Here is a 17,730-nt window from a genome sequence, read left to right as displayed (position 1 = left end):
GTTCAAATCTACCTAGGCAAAGAATTAAAAACAAAAACCAATGTATATGAAAGAATACATATGTGTGCTTGTGCCGTAAAGTGGCAAAAGTGTATGTGAACAGGTACCATGTATCTTCTCCTCTGTGGTGTATACTTTCTTTGTTTGTTGGTTCTGTTTGCTTGTTTGCTTACTGAACTAGAACCCCAACCTATGGCCCAGGCCAGCTTCAGACTCACTGTGTAGCCAAAGACAGTCTTCCTGCCTCATACTCCCAAATGCTTGGAGTAGAGTTATGCGCCTCCATACCTGGCTTCTGTTTTTCTGTTAACTAGACTCTTTACAAGTCAGACCTCCTTAGAACTATTTGTAGAGAAATGTTTGATATCAATAGGAAGATATTATATGCCCCTCTCAAAATGCAAAGCCTAATATTTACCATGCAAAAATCTAGAAGGTGAAGAATTACTTTATAATATTTAAGAGTCTCAAATATGTTCTCATAGATGACATAACGCTATGAAAACACTGGAAACCCTGTGCACAGACAAGCTTCACAGAAAAATGTTTTCCAGCCAGAACTGGGTCATGGGACATAGATCACTAACTGACTTTTAAATTTCAATTAAAAGTCAATAATCGGGCCTTTAGTCATATACCTCTTTCTTGAATGCACTCCATAATCACACACTACCTTGTGACTACTATAGCAGAAGCTGCCCTCTACACCCAAAGTTTGCAAGAGGCTTGGGTGACATGAGAGAGGTACTGAAATGAGTCAATTGGATCCGACTTCCAATACAAAGATCAAATCCCTAAAGGTGTTGGCTTATCTCCAATGCTGAAAGATTTAAGCTAAGACCAGTTTAACCGGTGAACAGTAGGTAGAAACCCAAAGACTTGGAGACTGAGAGACAGTGAGACACAACAATTTCCAAAATGACCCCCCCCCCCGAGTCACAGATGATGGTTGTGCAGCTGAAGTCTCAAAACACCTCTTCCGTTCTCATGCCTCGGGAAGTACAAATCTTTGATGGAGACATGACTTTTAGTTTCTAGTCACCCGGAAAACTTCCGTTCTATTTTAAATCCCACATGCCATACAAAAGTGAAGTGATTTCTGACCCTGTAACATGGAAATGTCCTTTGCTCCTGTGGGATTAAGATAAGGGTTAAACATGTATTTGGTACTAATGCTGTCAGTCTGAGTATTTGCAAATCACTCGCCATGTATACAGAACTGTGCTGGTTTCTTTAAGAGGAGGCAGTTTAAGAAGCTGTCTACTCAAGTAAATGTCATTAGCAGAACAAATCAGGTTAGAGCACAAACAGTTAAAATACATGCTGTGCTCACCCTGTGATAAGATGCACAGAAATACTTGAAGATATAACAGTACATGGCCTCTGTTAGAGTGGCGCTTTGAATACATCAATGTGTCTGCAGAGAGTAGCCAGGAAATATTTCTATGTCAGAAAGTTCAGTAGGTGTGTTTTCTTGGTGTACTATACATTTCTCCCTCCAGGTATATTGCCAGCTTTATTGTGGGAGAGGATATAAAACTGAAACACCTTTCAGAAATAAATGGAAAACTCATCCTAGAGTAGTTCTGTAGTCATTGTCTCTAAAGCCTTTGATTTAAGCCCAAGCCTGAGAATTCCAAACTGTAGTCACTTTAAGATGCTTTATTCTAGATATTCCAATTGCTCAGTCACCTGACAAGTCAGCCTTGTACAAAAGATGTACATTTTTCTGTTACGTCTGCAGATGATTACAGCAAAGCCTTTGGCAACACGCTTTTCCAACATCATTAGCTCTAATTACAAGGCCTGTGGTTAACAGCACATGTCTGCATGTTTTGGCAGCAGGTCAGTCTGTGACCCTGCTGATAGTCGATGGCCTTGCTCTGGTGATGGAAGAGGCCTGAATCAGCTTCATACAGCCTATTGTTCGGCAATCTAGTGCAGGTATGCCCTAGCCATGGTGAGGTGCCCAATCAAACAGGCCCCTTTTAAGTTTCTGCTTGTAAAACATTTGTCAATAACCCACTGACCTAGACAGGTCATGTGACTGGAAGTCCAGGGTTGGGCATCATGCCTGCACAGAATGAAAAGGAATTGGGAATAGATGTGGAGAAGGACATGAAAGGATGCAGGTAAAAGGAATTGGGGTCATTAATACAATCCCCCTGCCTGGAAACACATAGAAGTCTAAAGTGGGGATTGAATGGCAAGTATAGTTTAAAGGCTGTCTGATCCCAAGAAAAAACTCTGGATTTGTAATTCCTATGATTTAAACCAGTAAATGCACACTAGTCTATAAATTACTATATTTTAATCTCATGCAATAGACTCAGTTCTTGAGTTGGTAAGACCATGGCTGTCATAAGGACCATCTGAGCTGACACAGAGGCAAAAGAGCAAAGGTCACAAATATAGAAGAGGCACATCGGTGCTTTCTTGGGATGCAGTCCTCCCCCTCTAGAGAACAACATGTAAACTATTTAGAATGGCATAATATGAAAGTACCAGGAAAAGCTGCCCCAACCATTCTGTAGAATTCTGCCCATGGCCAAGTGGAAATACCACTGCACTCCGTGAATGAATTCTAATAAGAGCAGTGTCTACATAGCAAGTTAAACAAGACAACCTAAACCATTTCAAGACCAAATAAAAGCACAACTGAGAGAGGAAAAGGAGAGTTGGTTAGTAGTTAATTAGATTGTTTCTCTTCATTGAGAAAAAAAAATTACTTGGTAATTACTGCTTTGTCTTCCTACTTAGGCAGCATTAGAAAGCCAGGCTACAGGGATATTCTTTTAGAAAGATTAAGGAGTATGAAGGAAGAGGGAGAGACTGGGAATATTAAAGTCCAGCCAATCATAGCTTCAATCTGGCAGGCAAGAAGAGAGAAAACATGCCACTATATATAGGAGTATCTAAATGCTCCTGTGCATATCCTGTTATACCGTCACTCTTCTCAGTGGGAAGTGTGGTCTCCATCCTGAACAGCCCATGCTCAGATAAGATTCGATAGCATCATTCCCAATGCCAGAGGGAAGATGTAAGCTGTAGCGTGTTAACGGCAGCATCCTCATAATGCAGGCCTCCTCTGTGGGCCCTCTGAGCTGGAGAGCCAGGAAGCACTTCCTGTGGCCACTTTTAGAAAGAACTCCAACCATGATGACTGAATCCCCATCCGTTTCTACATTCATCTGCCTACCCTCTACACCCTCTGAGGTCCTGACTTCATCAAACCATGAAAAAAAAAAAAAAAAAAAAAACTGCCACCAAAGAAAAATCAGAAATTCAAATGAGCATCTCCAAGACTACCACAGTGATGATTTGAACCTGGCAGTCCAGCACTCAGGATGCCCACATGCTAAAAGAGTAGACAGCTCATACAAAAACAGTCACTATCCAAACAGTTCAGGGTGTTTACTCTCCACACATAAGGAAGCAGCACATGGGGGTTACTCCCCTGTGGAGCCCCTTCCTCGCTTCCCCACAAATGCCTGAGAGCTTAGCTGCAAGAAATGGAAAGAAATGAAGCTATGGTTCCGCTGCAAGGATGGGGAAAAGAAGGAGAGTGGCTCCGGCTTGCTCACTTGCCTTGAGCTCATGCGAATGCCATCTTCCAAAGGTTCTTACCATTTGCACCACAATCTAGATGCCAGCAACTGTTGTCATTTCCATACTCCCTGCATCCTTGTTCATACCCAATAAATCATGTCCCAACCTGAAACAACGGGTTCCTCCCCTAGGATCTCACAATCCTAATGCTAGGGGGAAATGTCAATATTGATATGGAGGTTGTTTTAATAGCAGGAACCCTTTGCTAGTGTCCAGAGATTTGCTGTTTTGTCTTTGTATGTGCTAGTCATAAAGGAACCGGGGGAGGGGGTTACATCTTCCAGTTCATGACTGTGACAAATAATTCGCATTTTTACATTTCTTCCTAGCTTATTTCTTCCTAGCTGACTGTCACTGTTTAGATATTGAATGTCCCCTATAGGTTCATATTTTAACATATATTAAGGATGTGGTCCCCAGTTTGGCACCGTTGAGAGGTTGTGGAGCCTTTAGAGCATGGGGCCTAGAGAGAGGCCTTAGGTCATTGGTGAACGTGACTCTGAAAGAAATACTGGGGCCTACGCCCTTTCTCTTCCTCTTCCTCTCTGTCACCTGCTTGGGGTTGAATTGTTCTGTCTCACATTCTGAACATAGTATCCTGATGTGCCACCCTCACAAAAGCCCTTACAGTGGTAGAAAGCTGGACAACACACAGGTTTCATCATTGTTATACAAACCAACACACTCTCCAAACATAATCTTTCCCCTTAATGCGAAATGCAAATGAGTGAACTTCTGACTGGCAGCAATAGGGATTTGTCTCTAGGATACTGAAGAGACAACCGCGCATGTCTCAGACTGAAGTGGCTAAAGAGGATGGTAAACCACACTGCTAACTTTTGCTCTTCTTTCTGTCCCAGCTGTAAAGTTCGGGAGGATGTCCAAGAAGCAGCGAGACAGCCTGTATGCTGAGGTGCAGAAGCATCAGCAAAGGCTGCAGGAGCAGCGGCAGCAGCAGAGTGGGGAGGCGGAGGCCCTCGCCAGGGTGTACAGCAGCAGCATTAGCAATGGCCTCAGCAACCTGAACACCGAGACCGGCGGCACATACGCTAATGGGCACGTCATTGACCTGCCCAAGTCCGAAGGTTATTACAGCATAGATTCCGGTCAACCGTCTCCCGATCAGTCAGGACTGGACATGACTGGAATCAAACAGATAAAGCAAGAACCTATCTATGACCTCACATCCGTTCCCAACTTGTTTACCTATAGCTCTTTCAACAACGGGCAGTTAGCTCCCGGGATAACAATGTCTGAAATCGGTAAGTGTAAGTCTTCCCCAGGTTTCATTTCTGGAATTTCTCCATTGACGGTGTCTTAGTCCTACTTAGGGAAGTCGTTTTTCACAGCCCTAAATTAAATTGCATGCATACCTGGTTTCTACTGAGAAGATAACATTGGTTTAAAATATACTCTCACAATTATCACCAGCCCCTTGCCCCATAAAAGTTGTTATGAGTGAAGGAAGATGGAAGGAATTGAAATCTATAAGGGATGAACGGATGCTGTTGGGTGAATGTGGATTCTTACTGAAAGAAAAACGTTGTTGATGGGAGCAAGAAAATGTCCTAGTTATCCCAAGTAATGTTACTGAAAGGGAAGTGGACACAGTATGGAGTAATGCAATGAATGATTCTCAAAGATTGCAGGGACTACACCATAAGTGCAAGTATCCCAGCTTCCTTCTCTGTAAAGGTGTAGCAAGCAGACCTGAACATAGCTATGGATTTGAGGAATCTAAATTGAAGAATTTGACATGAGGGAGATATTCTGGGGAGAATGCTCACATATAAGGACCTGAGTTTAATTCTCAGAATCCATGTTTTTAAAAGCTTGGTACCCCACATATAATCTCAATACTAAGGAGGTAGACACGGGTAGACCCCTGGACTTCTTGGCCAACCAGCCTAGACTTCTTGAGCTCCAGAACAGAGAGAGCCTATCTCAAAGGAACAAAGTAGATAGGTCCTGAGAAACAACAGCCACGTTTATCTCACATACATGTAAGCATGTATGTGAGATACATGTACACACACAAATTGTGGTACGTGTGTAAGCATACACATATGTGCATGTACACACACAAATTCTGTCTGGGATTCTGAACCACCACAACAAAGACTAAGGTCTTCATAATACAGAGTAACAAGTTAGTTCCAGACATTTTTCCATTATGACGATGACTTTTGACTTCTTAAGGTATGGTGTCAGAGTGCCCCATCTCAGGCTAGCCCTCTTCTGACATTGTAATATTTTTTGTCTTTTTAACTCAACAGTCTAGTGAATGCTCAGTGGGTTGATCTAATTAACTGCCACAAAAATAAGAACAGACTCTTAATGTATTTCTCTCCCTGGACAACAGAGCTCCATGTCCACCTCACCACAGAAAAGCTAGATTAAAACCAGAAGTGACTGTCTCCAGGCTAAGAGGCAGACAACCTGAGTTCCAATCCTGGCTCCATAGTTTACAGTGTTAAGTAGAACAAGTACTTTGACCCCAGATCTCTAATCTTTGAAAGGGATAAAGCACAGTTTCGGGTCACGGGGATCTCAAAAAAAAGACAACGCCGAACAAGGGCCCACTAAATCTCTACTACAGTTATTTTTATATAAACCCTGTGCATAGTGACCATCAAATAAGTGACAAGAGCCCACAAGTGTTTTCATTTTACTTGTGGTGAACATATAATGAAATGTTGGCTGGTCTAGGTGGTTATAACATGCATTTGAGGAATAAGTAATGTCACACAATGATAAACCTGAGATGTTATGTCTCTGTTTCAGTGGTTTCTCCTGTGGTAAAAAATTAAGCTGTTGATGTCCCAACCAAGAGATACCAATAGCTGGACTCGGACTAGTCCACTATATTTTTGTCCTTATTATAGTGAAGATATTTTGTAAACATTTCATTTTCACAAAAGTCTTAAAGAAAAAAAAAAATCCTGTTTCACTGCAAAAACAGAACCCCTTCTCAAGTAACCTGTGGTAACTTTCTGACAGAACTCGGGATCTGCTTCAGGAAGTCTAGTTCCAGGATCTTGTGACTCATCTATTTACCCGCTACTTATTCCTTCACAATTCCTAGAGATGGCCTTTGTGTGAAGGGACCTCTAAACTTTGAAGAAAGTTACGTCAAACCAAATAACATACTATCTACTATCCAAGTTTTTGAGTGCAGTATTGCTTTGGACTATATTTAAATCCGGTGAAAGGAAAGCCTGGGATTGACCAAGCAATCTTTGCCCTCACACATAAAAAAGAAGCTGTCACGGTTTATTTATGACTTATCATCAATAGAAATTATGATAAGAAAAATACAGCTAAAACCATTGGCTGTGAGTTCCTATGGACCATCGCTTTCCCTGTCTGGCCCTCAGCCTATTTTCCTATGAGCTGAGAGACAAGAACTGGATAATCTCAGGTTTTATCATGGCTTCCTGCAGAGGCGCTGACTCCCAAAGAGGACTTTTCATAATTATTTCAAGACATCAGTAGTCTTTACAGATCTCTCCATGTGCTCTAAATTTTCATCAGACTTTAAGGGTGAAATTAGAATTGTCCTGTGAGTACTCTCAAATGCAACAGACTCTTAAACCTAAATAGTGGCTCTGTTCATATTTTGCTAAAACAGCAATGCCACCTAGTGGACACAAACCCATTCCATGTGTATGGACCTAAGTGTTATGTGATTACAAGGCACAGTAGGGTGGTAGATGCCTCCCTTGTCTTAATGAGCTATCTAAAACTTGCCATTTGTGTCGCTAAAACACTAAGTCAATAACAGCATCATTATGGGAGAGAGTGCTTATGGACTCTGGTTCACAGTCAAGCTGCAACCTTTTATCTTGGGCAAGTTACCTGACATCTATGAGTCTCAGCTCTCAACCTGGACCAGTAATAGTCACTGTGCTTATGCATATATACTCTGTAAGTGGATAACTGATTTGATATTTCTAACTTCTGTGGATATTACTTGCCATGCCCAAGAAATCACTATAACAATATGATTGACATTGTAGTTATTACATAATAAGATCCCTAGCTATTATAGGCAGTATAATCACCTTTTATCATTGTACTAAATGATACTCTACCTTTTAATTTTTATAGCACTCTAGTGAATACCTTTATACCTATTTTACAGAAAAAATATTGAGGCTTAGATGTCACAGTCTCAGTAACACCAAAGAACAAATTTGAGCTCAGGCCTAAGAAATCAAAAGCCATTTTTTAAAGACATAATAGTGTATTTTCTCCTGCCAAATACTGATAACAGTCAGAAATTCATTGTCATTACCACACAAAAGGATGTTTGGCCTTTGGTGCCTAACATCGTTCTAGGTGACACTAAATAAAGTTCACAGAGTTTTCTGTGGACATTTTGTCTTTATTTGATCATTAGGCATCATAATTACTTTTTTGCTGGCATACTATCATTTGAAAATTCCTATACAGTCAAAAGAGAAAAATCTGGGCTTAGCAACATTTTCAATAATGAATGCAAGACTCTGGCACACTAAGAAATTTGTGAGTACCACATTTGGCCACTGATTCTGACTGCCCCACTCTGGTTTCTGAGAGGGTAAAGGACATGCAGTCCTGCCACCATGCTGAGTTCAATCCTTATGAGAAGATCTTTCTTTTGAAGCAAGTTTTGGATTAGCCTGTGCTCAACCAGTCCTCACATCTTTGAAATGTTTCATTAAAATTGATTTGTGAACTGCAACATAACAGACTGGACAACTATGTATAAGTGTTACTAAAGTCAGAAATAAGCCTAAACCGAGTCTACCCTTCTCCAAGGGGTCAAGAAAACCCACACTTCCTGGAATAAGGACCCTGGTGCTAACAGTTTCTGTGTAGAGGAAAATGTAAAAATCTTTCACATGTATCAGTCAGCAAGAGGAGATTCACCTGAAGAAGCTTCTAGATAGGTTAAAGGTGAAACATGGGAGTTTGTTCCCTAAGACTCAGAGTTAGTTAACCAGTGAAGATCAACTCTAACTTAAGCAACTTGTTTTACTACCATAGCCTTCCATGCGTGCTTTGAAGGATTTCTTTTTGCAATATTCCAGTCACTAAATAAGCAAAATGCAGTTTCTACCCTTGCCATCTAAGTTTCTACCTTGCCATAGAAGTCAAGAGAAATAATTACAATTCGGAATAGAATAGACTGGCTATCGGCAGTGACACATCAGCCTAGTGTGCATAAGACCCTTAGATGGATTCCCAGCATGCTAAACTAAGTAAATTAATTTTTAAAACTGTCATAGAACCTAAGCCCCAGGTGACCCTGAATATGAAGTTCTGGGAGCTGGCAAGTATCAGCTACTCAAGACCTCTTCTTATCAGGAAACTTTTTTATTCCCAGAATCTTGAGGCTGGAAAGCAAAACACAGTTAAGAGACCAGAAACAACAAAGAATTTTTCAGAAATATATCCCTGGGCTTTTCAGAATCCCAAGAGAAAAAGAAGTCATGAAATAAGAAGAAACTGGAAGTCAACCACAAATTAATATTTAGGCCTTAGTATTGACAGGCCTTGGCTGAAAATTTACTTCGAGCTAGCATGATGGATGGATTATGTCTCTGGGAATAAAATTTTGCGTGGTTGGTGACAGAGAAGGGAAGCTAGGCAAGGGATTCTCAGAAAGTGAGCAGGAAAGAAAATGGAACCTTTGGCTTTTGCTTCCCACCGGAGCTCTCTGATACTCTGGGGACACCGCAAGATTCTCCTCTCAGTAAAGAGCATTTAAGCTGAAGGGTGATTGACAAGGTATCTAGAAAGTTCCAGACAAGACAGTTCACGGAGCCAGACAATATTTTTAAAAGGAGAGAGAAAATTAATATATACACATGCATATATATGAATATATATGTATATACACCCTTAAATTAGCTGTAATGCTAAGCAGGATAGTGTGTCTTCCATACCATTGCCTGGGTCTTCCCTCCAGATGTAGACAGGGGAATGAGAACTCCCGGTCTCATTCTTTCCACATAGTGTTAGCATGGATTTGTTCTCATATTCCTTTTGTGTTCTATTCACGGAATCTGGAGTTTAAAGTAACAAATGCAGAAATAACCCTCATTTTAGATGTGTCTATTACATAACTGAGTACGATATGAATAGTTAGAGGACACTACACAAGCAGATTGGCACAAAAGCGATCTAGTCTCAGTCATGTACGACTTTATACTGTTAAAGCTACAGAGTTACTCAAAGGATTTGCTCGGGGTGCTTTATTTTGCAAATTTTTCTGTAAGTGTCAAATGTTGACTCTAAGAATTAAGTAGACACCGTGGACTTAAAGCAGTTTTTTTTTTTTTTTGGATGGTATAGACTTTTCTAAGTATTTTATAACTGCTGTTATTTAACTTCCTGTGGGGGTGTGATACAGAGAACAGACGCTGCAGCTCCTGAAGTATCTACGTCCTCTAGTAGCATCTGTACACATGCACGGAACATTCAGTTTAGAGTAAAAGAGGTCATTAACACAATTAGGATACTACATCTATTGGAGAAAGCATTCAAATGGTATGCAGAATGGAAAATACAGTTGGTTATGGTTAAGCTTTACTTAGCTTGAGAGAAAACATTTTGTAAATGTCCCATAACCTCCTGGCTGACACTCACTCTAGCCACAGACTCTGCGGGCATTTAGAGGAAGTACTAATATTTGCAATCACAGGAAGTCTTCTATTCATGTAGGCTGGTTCCAAGTGTTCTTCTTTATTTAGCTCAGTTTCCCCATCTGGAAAGTAAGGCAACCGGACAAAATGACCTCAGAGGATCATGGTTTTGTGTTTGTTTGTTTGTTTGTTTTTCCACTTTCCAGAGAGCTTTGACAATGCACACAGACAATCCTTGTTTCAACCACTGCAACAGGAAAAGCACAGAAGAGTGGCAAAGAGGGACTCATGCACTCGGTAGCAGTGCTGAATAGCATGGCTGTGGTAATAGCCATCGAGCCCCTCCTCAGGGCCCAGGAAACCCTTCTCTGGGTCACACTTAGTGGTGTGACCATGACCAAAACCCAGCCAAGCACTTGCTTTTCTCCATCCACTAATCCCCCAAAACATATAACTAAGTAAATAATAACAAAATGAATGTCAGGAGCAAAAACAGACATCTGAAGGACTAGGAGGTGTGGCCAGTCCGAATAACTTCATGCTTACACACAATGGACTTATCCGGTGAACAGCTGTGCAAGTGTAGCTTCAGGAAAAACCTGCCTGTCCTCACTGGCCCACTCCATGAGGGTTGTCACTTCCAAGTCTCTCTTGAAGGAAAAAATATATATGAATATGAAGTAAAAGAAAGTCTGCTCTTAACTACTGAGGAAAGCCACTCCGGCCACTGAGACATACTTAGCCCCTATGATGCTTTAACATCACCCTGTTCTTCCATCACTCACAGATTATCTCCCAACAGCTGCTTAGTTCAAGCACTCTATCTTCTATTCAAAGAAAGGATTCTCCGAGTGTGGTGAACTGAGCTAATCAACCTGATTGGCCACATCCTTCTGAACTGACTATGATTAGAACTGATTCTAACTGGAGTGTGGCCATGAGTTATTTTAGATGGTTCTTAGGACACAGGACTTGATCGCTGTTTTTAACCATCAGTCAAATCTGCCTTTATAGATATCCTTTAGTAAATCCTCCCTTGAAGACTACTAATATCATCTAGTGATGGGACTGAGGTTACCTCAGGAGCATGATGTCCCATAATCCAGAAAGTACACAAAGCACTTAGAGAGTAGGAAGGCTCTAAGAAAACATTAAGGTTTCTCTATACTACAATCAGTGCAAACATGCATGTTCAGTTCAAGTGCTTATAAACACACATATCTATTTACAGTACAGAAATGTTCATGCCACTCTTAATGCAACATGCTAACATTCACTAGAGTAAGGAAAACTTCTAACATACTTTTTCGATTTTGAGTTGAAAGTGTGAAAAATTGATCTTCGGTGGAATTCCCCTAGAGATATTATTTAAGGATTAATTCTTGACTCAGGATTCAAAACTTCCTAAGAAGATTCTAAAATCTGCTGGCGAGGGGATGGCATGGGGGGAAGAAAGCATCGAAGCCATTGGAAAAGCAGTTCCATTTTATACACTCAATTTCAAAAGACATCATAGATATAAAATGTTTCACAGTAAGGAAAGGGAGTGATTTCACGAAGGTCTTCTTTGGTTTATGGAACGGGATTCTAGGAACTACAAGGTGACATTTGATGTGGCTTTTACTAACAATACCACCCAGAATTGTGTTTCCAAGCATTCTCCTGCAGCAAGCCACGTTTTACCTTACTCTGAGTCTTGGCCTTGGCTCTATTTCTTGTAACGGCACAAATTCTGCTCTGTTTGCAAATATCCATTTTTTTTTTTAAAGAGTTACTTGGGGTTAAAATTCCACAGTAGCCATAGAACCAAGAAATGCCTATTGATCATCAGATTGATGGTGATCAGTACACTTTGGGACTACTAGTCTACCACATGGCTATTTATCAACTAGAAGAGGTTTTATTTCTGTGATGGTTAACATACAAAGAAACCTGTAGAATTGGAACATTTTTAATTTTTTTTTTTTTTAGTTTGAAGTATAAGCTTTCTTTTGAGAACATGTCCTTAATACTAAGGAAGAAAAAGAATTTACTGTTTAAACTTGAACCCTGGCTATGAGGTCTAGAAAGACCTATACTGTATATAAGAAACTGTTGACTCCTTTGTAAGTAGACTGTTCAAATATTTTGGATAGTTTTGTTCTGGACTCCTTAAGGAAGCACTATTTTAAGCTAGATAATTAAATAAATTATTTAAATAATCAAGATATTTTATTAAGATTTACATAAAGTATTTGAAAATACAAATGTGATCATCCAAAGGTTACCTCTAAATTATTTTTTCCAAAGGTCAGAAATGTATTGACTAAACTTCCAAAACTGCAGTGAGAAAGGGATGGGGGTTGCTTCCATCTAAATTAACAATCAATCCATGTGTCAACAAAATTCAGATAATAAACATCAATCCTGGTGGTGGCCCTGAGCAATTTTTATAATTAGATTCCATCATCTGTGATCCTCTAACCGTCCTCTGGGCAGGATGGGGAGGTGCAGTTTTTAAAGGGGAATAAGGAAGGATTCTGTCTGGCTTTGTACTCCATTGTCTGTGCCTGTCATGTCAGAATTCTGTGTGCCTTTAAAGCTAGGATCCGTACTGTCTTTAGCTCAGTAGGATGCATCTTGCATGAGTCAAACAGAACAAAATGTGCCAGGGCGCCTCTCAGACTTCCAACGCCAAAGAAAGTGTCACTGTGGCTAAACTTTCCTATGGATGGAACCAGGACAGTTAGAGATGAATTGACTCTCTCAAAAGCATAAACCCGAAGATGCAAAGGGCTTGTATTAGACTTCCCCATCTTCGAATACAGCTGCCTCAAAGATGGGTACTGTAGGACACTTAAGCACACCCATTTCTCCCCCATTGTTCTGTGGAGGAGGTCTTTTACTTTGAAAGTTAATTTTGAAATGAAATGTTTTCATAATAGATTCTTTCTCAATGTTGCCAACCAGTTTCAAGAAAGAAAACTCTAATTTCCCAAAAATTACACATGCACTGTTGAAATAAAACAAAAGATGCATGATCCAAAACAGCTTTCAACCAGCCAGCAATGAGAAAGCATCCTCTTAGGTAATTAATTTGTTTTTGCTATGTTTTTTTTTTTGAATCAGCACAGCTTAAATACAGATGCCTACATGTGCTCTTTTGAATCTTCTAAATGTCTCCCCTTCTTACCTTCTGCTGTTATATGTGATATGGTCTGAATATGAAGAAAATGTTAAGAATTCTAATTCTTTCTTCACTCACCCTTTGCCACATGTTATTACTGCCTACATTAATCTGATTTATTCTATTTTCACTCTTTCATATTTGTGTTTTGTCATACTTTCAGCACTCCATAACTAGACTATAAACTACAAACTATAAAATGATATAACTTCATATTTTCTTAACATATTATTTTTTAAAAACTCTATAAACATCTTTTGGTGTTTGTCTACAGTAAAAAAAAAAAATCAATTTTGCTACTCTCTGATATGAGTTGACAATAGAACGCCCACGAAAAGCAAACTGAAAGCTCTTCTGACTCATTGGGGAGAGTGTTGAAGGCCAGACCGTGGACTGAGCCAATAAACAACACATAGGTTATTGTTGCCAGCAATTCCACTGACAAGAATACAAACCATAAAGGCTAAAGCTGCTGTTCCATTAAAGGCAAATGGATTACTAATACATTGATCATTTAGGCTTCAGAGTTACTGATGTTTTAATCATATTCATGCTAAATGTCATGCACTCCAACTAGAAATTCAAAGTATCAGAAAGGTCTTAACTGACATTGTCTCTTCTGACACCATCATTGGTAAGAAACCACTGCACTATTAAAGAACAGAAAGGTATTAAGTTCCATTAAACTACAGAAAGGTATAAAATATGATTCATTGGCAAAATGTGCATTTGGTTAAGTGCTTTGCCTCTCAGCCAGCTGGCTTAATATATTATAGTGTATTATGAGATGGTTGCTACCTCAAAGTATGGAGCCTGGCAAACCTTGATATCATGAAACCTAACACAGGGGTTTAAACCTGCTGTCAGAGAGTCCAAGGAGATACCCTGACATTAATTCAAAGCGAATCCCCTAGGCACTCCACATTCACACAAGGAATGTAAACTAAACAGAATTCTCGGCCCTTCTCTGGATCCTAAAGGCAAATGACAATTTACAAATCCACTAATCACTTTGACTGAGGCTAAAATGTGATATTTTAGGAAAATATTTCCAAACTTTAAAAAAAAAAATAAATCTCTTATGCAAGTTCACCGAGGAGAAGAAACTATCCCTTCTCTTGCAGGGGTGGGGGTGGTGGTAAGGAGGGGATTGGGACATTCAGATGTCAGCCCTCCAGAGCCATGTAGTCTCCAGAGCAGTCTTCTCCATGAAGTTAGACCTGGATGCTCCTAGTAATAACACTAATAGCAGCCCTTTTTAAAGATAAGCTCAACTCTCCAGGTCCTAATGAAACCACCTGTGGGATGTGGGATGTGGGACCCATGACTGAGACCATGTAGCCTTTGCAGAGCACCATTTGCTGAAATGTCTAGTGAGAGCTAAAATAAGCCACTTTGGTGGAGAGGAGGAAAAAAAAAAAAAAAAACCCGCTGAGTGGTTGGAATCAGAGCTGCAGAAGGTCATTTGCTATTTTAGGAGCTGCAAGCTGGTCCCCGTTTTATAACATCACAGCTACAAACATGAAATTGTCACCTTGCCTGTCAGTTTTCTTCCCTGCTGAAGCAGAGGTGGCCTGCTTCGCATTGAACCTGGCAATGGGTGGCTTGTTTCTAAACTTTGCTATATTGTTGAATTGCTATGCAAGAAAAGTTATTTCCCATGCGTTTCTGTAACTTTGCTTCAAAATATTTTTCAAACATCTTTTTATGGCGTCCAGTCTAACTGACCTTGAAAACTCCATCTAGCTATGTAAACTCACCCTGCATCCCAACCACGCCATGCTGAAAGTGCCTTAAAGAGGATTCCTTGTTCACTTTGACTTACTGAATACATTAAAAAGAGAAGTACTCACAATGGACAAGAAGTGTGGAAGTCAGAGAGAAAGGGAAAGAGACACACAGAGAGACAAAGAGACAAAGACACACACGAGGGAGACAGAGACGGAGATGGAGACGGAGACGGAGACGGAGACGGAGACGGGAATAGGCAGAGAGACTTGTAGGATTATTTAGGCACAGAACATTTGGAAATGGTGGAAGGTTAGCTCCAGCCCCAAGCTGCCATAATTATTGCAAACACTACAGAGAATTACCATCAATTTTATTCCTTTTCCCCTTCAAAATTTTAATTTCTCTTTTCTTATTGCCCACATCACAAGTAGAGTTAACATTACCCTTAAAACTTTTGGAGAAGTGGACAATTTAGTGATATTGTTTTATATCTTTTCACCAAAAATGACAGAGAATTTTCATGGATTGTTATCTCCTGTGAATTAACCATTGTAATTTTCTTTGTCTCACATAGTTAAATTCATTTAGGAACTCACGAGTTCTAGTGACTAATTTTAAAACATGGATTCAAATAAGCTTCTCCTAAGAAAAGAATCCGGACTACAATCTAAGTCTACATGTAATGTCAATGAAAGGGGGAAAATGTATGTTCATCAACACAGAAGGCAGAGGGGTGTTCCATGAAGTTAATAGATGCAAAATAAAGAACAGGGGATTAATATTAACCTGTAATTACACACCCAGTTTGCCTGGCCTGGGCCAGAATCAGCACTGTTGTTCCTCCTTGTAATTGAGAGTAGAAAACAGGATTGAATATATTATATTGTGTTTCTCATTCTTCAACATCATTTTACTAGCAATTAAAGCAGCTTTCATACTCTCAGTGAACTGAGCAACCTCTGATTTACTGAGCATGTGTACAGGATCTTTACAGAGTGTTTGCAGCTGTCTTAGAAGTCCGTTTCCCAGCAATGATGAATCACCTTCCTCCTCCTGATCTCAAAAAGCTCAGGCTCCATGTGCCCCACCTGGAGACATGGGAGACTTTGTCATAGTCCTGTTGAACTCATTATTCCAGCACAGCTCATGCCAACTCGTCTTTCAACGTGTGCCATCTTCAGCCCAGGCTAGTTAAAGAAACCAATAGAAGCCACCTGCGGAGAAGTAGCTGCAATCCAACTCAGGGTACCAGATGAAGGGTGTGTGATTGCCCAGTAAGATTCCATGTCTCTGTTCTTTCTCCTCTGCCTCCTTTGTCTGGACTTTCTCATGTGGCTGGTCCCCAGAGGGGACTGCATCTGCTATTACCTTTTCTCTTCTTTTCAGGTAGGGACTCTTGAAGCTCCTTTGGCTCCCAGCAGGAACTTAGCATACTGCACTCACTGTCTCTCCTTTGTCCTTTTTTTTTTTTTTTTTTTTTTTTTTTTNAGTCCTTTTCACAACTGCAGACTCTAAGTCCAAGAAAACTATCTTGCTCTGATGTTCAAGCATCTTTCTAAGGGACAGAGTGAGACCTCTGGCCATACTCTTTTAAGACCAAGAATAGCCTTGCCCTGTGTTTTACTGACCTGAGCCCAGGTTAGTTTCTGCACACAGTCCTACCACACACTGCATTGGTAGTCTCCATTGCCATGTGTAAAAGACATTTGACTTATTTCTCATCAGAGGGATGTGGAAAATCATCATCTATTTATAATGTTCACGTCTCTCAATTCTAAATGTATAGGCTTTAAGGTTATCAAAAAAAAAAAAAAGATCATGCTTAGCTTTCTCAAGTGTTTTGGGAATCAAGGAAGGGATAAAATGATGTTTGGGTGGTTATTTGATGAAAGATGATGGATGTATTTATATAAGAATGTGTGGACATTTTCAAACCTATGTATGTAAGTCAACAACTAAGCTTCTGCTATTGTTAATGTTTCTTGTTTTATTACCTATGTTCTGGACCTGTGTATTTTCTTCGGAATTGTCTGGCACCCAAACCTACTACCCTTCTATGTCATGACCTAGTCCAGAACATCTTATATCTTACCTACATTTTCACAACCTGATTATGCTCACACATTCCCGAATACAACTCCTTCTCTTTGCCACAGCTGAGATCACCTTTCTGGACCAAATCTCTAATCTTGTCACCTTCCTCCTTCACAGCATCCTCTGGCTCCCTGCTGACAAAGTCTAAAATCACAGGACAAATAATGCCTGGGCCTTCTTACTCAGCTATTCCTGCTCCCCCCATGTAGTCTCATTTCTCCCCCATCTCCTCCACACACTCAGCGTCACAAACATTTGACCTTTTGACAGAGAAGATGGAATTGACTCCAGAATGGCTTTTGCAAACTCTTTGCAAACAAGTCCAGAGTTGCCTGCTCTTTTTAACCCTGTTTCTGCAGTAACAACATGAAAACTAAAAGGGGTAGTTTATGATGAAGAGTTAAAGGTTGTACAAGTGTAACAGATAACATCTGAAATGACCTAGCTTAGTGTGCATGTCTAGCTCTGTCTTCATAATATTGTCCCCTCTACCTGCAT

The 17,730-nt window shown here is 40.2% G+C and overlaps 1 protein-coding gene across 1 annotated transcript in view; it reads left to right on the top strand.

Moving 5' to 3' along the window:
• Positions 1 to 17,730, top strand: part of Rorb (RAR related orphan receptor B) — a 173,342-nt gene that overhangs the window by 128,380 nt on the left and 27,232 nt on the right. The window contains exon 4 of the mRNA XM_021193357.2: positions 4,470 to 4,871. Coding sequence (XP_021049016.1) covers positions 4,470 to 4,871 — 402 coding nt within the window. The remainder of the gene's footprint in view (positions 1 to 4,469; positions 4,872 to 17,730) is intronic.

This window comes from Mus pahari, chromosome 1 (genome assembly GCF_900095145.1).
Source record: "Mus pahari chromosome 1, PAHARI_EIJ_v1.1, whole genome shotgun sequence".
Classification (NCBI taxonomy): Eukaryota; Metazoa; Chordata; class Mammalia; order Rodentia; family Muridae; genus Mus; species Mus pahari.
The sequence above is the reverse complement of the archived record's forward strand: the minus strand, read 5'-3'. Positions and strand labels throughout refer to the sequence as shown.